Here is a 4,057-nt window from a genome sequence, read left to right as displayed (position 1 = left end):
ACATGATTTAGAAATAGAATACTGAAAGCGAGAGGGATTGTGACGACGAGAGAAGGACAAGAGTTTGCATTTAGTGGGGTTGAGAGTCATTAGCCAAATGTTACACCAGTTTATTATATTGTTAAGGTTGCTCTGAAGGATGTGATGGTCATGACAATTAGTAATAGTATGATAGATTACGCAATCGTCAGCGAACATGCGAATGTTACAGGAAACATGCAATGGTAAGTCATTAATATATATTAGGAATAGGAGAGGACCGAGAACAGACCCTTGTGGGACGCCTGAGGTGACTGGGAGTGGTTTAGACAGGTGGCCGTTAAGATAGACAGATTGCGAGCGGTTAGTTAGAAACTCCTCAAGCCACCTGAAGATGTTAGGATGCAAGTTTAGTTTTGAAAGTTTCAGTAACAGACGCTGGTGAGGAACCTTGTCGAAAGCTTTTGCAAAATCAAGGAATATTGAGTCGGTTTGGATATTACAGTCGAGATTAGTCTGTAGGTCATGAACGAATTGTGCTAATTGGGTTTCGCAAGAAAGGCCCTTTCGAAATCCGTGCTGTGAAGGATGAAAAAATTCGTTGGAGTCCAAAAAATTGAAGATTTGTGAGTAGATGACGTGTTCCATGATCTTACAAGGCACGCTGGTTAATGAAATGGGGCGGTAGTTCAAGGGTGAGTTTCTGTTACCTGATTTGTAGACTGGAACGACCTTGCCCGTTTTCCAATCATCCAGCATGATTCCTGAGGTGAGTGACTGTGAGAAGATAAGACATAAGTATGCTGCGCAAGTCGATTTCACATTCTTGAGGAGTTTCGAGTTGATCGAATCCATACCAGCTGATGAAGAAAGTTTTAATTTGTGGATTATAGATGAAATGCCTTCTTCGAAGAAGGTGACAGCAGGCATGAAAGTTTCTACGCTAAATGATGGCGACTGTGAGGGCATGTCAAGTTCAGTAGTGAAGACAGATGCAAATGCTTCGTTGAATATTTCTGCGCAATCATGGTCAGTCACTGTCTCGTGTGAATCATTCGTTAGTTTAATATCGGAAGGATGTGTGGGGTTTAGAACTTGCCAGAATTGCTTGGGGTTCCTGATTAAGAGATTAGGTAAGTCTATATGGTAAAACGAGTATTTAGCTTTACGAACAGATAGCAAATATGATTTTTCAGCTTCGATGTATTTTTGCCATGCAGTAGGCTTGCCGTTGCGTTTGGCGGTACGAAAAAGTCGTTTCTTTTTGTTTTCAAGTTGTTTTAAATGCCGAGAAAACCATGGTTTGTTGCGGTTAGTTTGAAAAGTAATCTTCGGGATAAACATATCAGAGAGGTGATTTACTTTGTCCTTAAAGATCAACCAGTTGTCATGAACTGAGCGCGTGTGAAATGTAGATTCATACTGATTAAAAGAGTTACTGAGATCTTCAGATATTGCACTATAGTTACCCTTATCATAAAGAACAATTGTTTTATTAGTCGTCTGTTTTTTGGTCGAGGTAAATGAAAATAAAGCATGTATGACCTTGTGGTCGCTGATCTCAGGAAGGTAAGTAATAGATAATAGGTTCTCGGGGCTATTGGTTAATATCAGGTCGAGAATATTTGCTGATCCTCGTGTGACACGGGTTGGTTGGGCGACTAATTGTGTAAGGTTAAAGTTGAGACATACATCGAGGAAGTTTTTCGCCTCTGCGTGACATGATAATGTAGAAGTAACTATGTTTTGCCAGTCAATATTAGGGTAGTTAAAATCACCGAACAGAAGAATGCGAGCCTTTGGGTAAGCGGAAGTAAGTTTTTGAATGGAATTGTTCAGATGACATGGAAAATTTGGATCCGTTTGCGGGGGCCTGTAGCAGACGCCAAGTAGGACAGTTACGGTGTTAGTACGACAAATTAGCCACAGGGATTCGGTATCGGAATCGACGTTAACAACGGAGCAAGATATGCCCCGATGAACTGCGATAAGTACTCCGCCCCCCCGTGAGCCATTTCGGTCATTTCGGTACACGTGGAAGTCCTGTAAGTCAGTTAATATTTCCGCATCCGTTATATCGCTGGTAAGCCACGTTTCTGTTAATACGAGTATGTTGCTTTTTGATGACGAGATAATGTTGGATATGAGTTCACGTTTTGGAAGAAGGCTACGTATGTTAGTGAATATTACGGAAAACGAGAGAACATGACATGGGGAAGCCGTTTGGCGTTTTATTGCTCTTTGTTGGCGGGGTAACCGCTATGCAATTTCCTTAACCATGTGTGATGATGCGTCAAATATATAGCGCTTCGACCCGACGTGCAGTGTTTTGAACCGCAAGGAGAACTTGTCCGAACGTGCTTTTGCAAATGCAAGTAATTGCTTGCGCGCATATTGAACGGGGCGGGAAAAGTCCTCCCCGATGCTGTAGTTAGTGTTCTTCAGTTTCCTGCCGTTTGATAAAAGTGCATCTCTGGTTTTGTATGATAAAAATTTCACAATTATGGGACGATTTCGGTTTAGTGAATGAATACCGAGACGATGTGCGCGTTCTATGTCGTTAGGCTGCACTGTTAGTCCAAGGTTATTGTTGCAGATATCGATTATCATTTTTTCAGATTCAGCCCACGTTTCATTCCTAGTGGGGTCAGGGATGCCGTAGAATAGAAGGTTATTCCGGCGCGACCTGTTTTCAGCGTCATCCAGGGAAGTTTCTAGCTCTTGAATTTTTTTAGTCATGTTGATTACGTTAGCCTGTGTTTTTTCGATATCATTTCTGAGGGGAAGAAGAGTTTGGTAATGTGTTTCGAGATCGCCCATTCGTTTGTTTAAGTCTGTTATTCTTTTATCCGTTGTGCTTAGTTGAGATTTCAAACTCTGAACTTCGGCAATCAGCTGGGCCTGGCCGGCACTTAGCTTTTGTAGCTCAGTAAGAATAGCAGCGTTTCCGTTAGGGCCAGGATTAGTTTCGACGTCACCCGATAAGATCAGCAACGAGTGAATCATATGAGCACACTCAACAGCAATAGCAATACAGCAGTGGGGGCTCGGGAACTGCACCAGGAAGTAATTACTCGACTTTTTAGCGAAGAGGACATATGATTTACTAACCTGCATTGCAAAGGTAAGTGGATTAGATGGCTGCATTGTGGTGCAGTCACCGAGCCCACGAAGTGGCGTCAGCGGGTGATGTTCCTTTATACTTGATGATGCTGTGGTTGATGACGATGCGGCCTTCCATAGCACGGTGATTTCCGGTGATAGTAGTTCCTCCGACGTAATATCCGGTGGGGACGAGCAGTTGGTGCGTAGTAGGCGGCAGGAGCCTGGCTCGCTTTCGGAGCCCGGCAGCACCAACATAGATGACGCCCCCGAGGATAGGCCTATCATGTTCGACAGCTGCAGGCTGGCAAACACAAGTATGGTCGTCTGCATTGCAAAGGTAAGTGGATTAGATGGCTGCATTGTGGTGCAGTCACCGAGCCCACCCAACTTATTACAGTACAGAACCAACTTATTACAGTACAGAACGCTGTATCTCGCTAAATGACATCGTTCTTTAAGGTTTCACGATACTTGCATGCGCTTTAACGAGAATATCACAATAAAGCAGTTTCGCACTTGTAACGACACAAGACGCAGTATCTGGCTAGTTTATGCCATTTTGCGTGCTTTCACAATATTTCACCTATCGCAGTTTCGTACTCGCAATAAAACAACACTATATCGTTAAATGACATCGTTTTTGGTGGTTTCACGACGCTACGTAGCTCAAACTAACCTAACCTTCGCACTTCTATCGTTAGAAAACGTTTTATTCGCTACTTTACAATGTTTTCTACAAGATTACGACGGTTTCATGCGCTTTCACATTAGATATCGCAGTTCCCGACTTGTAATGGTGAAAAACACAGCATCTCACTAAGTGACAATGTTTAATGCGGTTTTAGCGCGGTTCATATCTTAACCTAACTTAACGTTACCTAACCCAACCTCACCTAACCTAACCTAACCAAACCTTACCTAACATACCCTAACCTAACCTAACCTAACCTAACCAAACCTAACTTAACCTAAC

General features: G+C 42.8%; 1 protein-coding gene across 1 annotated transcript; it reads right to left on the bottom strand.

Moving 5' to 3' along the window:
* Positions 1-1,270: 1,270 nt before the first annotated feature.
* LOC142788194 (uncharacterized) lies at positions 1,271-3,471 on the bottom strand. Its single transcript, XM_075884765.1, has one exon. It carries the CDS (start codon positions 3,442-3,444, stop codon positions 2,239-2,241), a length of 1,206 nt encoding a protein of 401 aa, XP_075740880.1. The 5' UTR covers positions 3,445-3,471; the 3' UTR covers positions 1,271-2,238.
* Between the last annotated feature and the right edge of the window lie 586 nt (positions 3,472-4,057).

The sequence above is a fragment of the Rhipicephalus microplus genome, unplaced genomic scaffold (assembly GCF_043290135.1).
Source record: "Rhipicephalus microplus isolate Deutch F79 unplaced genomic scaffold, USDA_Rmic scaffold_46, whole genome shotgun sequence".
Taxonomy (NCBI): domain Eukaryota; kingdom Metazoa; phylum Arthropoda; class Arachnida; order Ixodida; family Ixodidae; genus Rhipicephalus; species Rhipicephalus microplus.
Note: the sequence above shows the minus strand (reverse complement) of the source record. Positions and strands in the feature narration are given on the sequence as shown.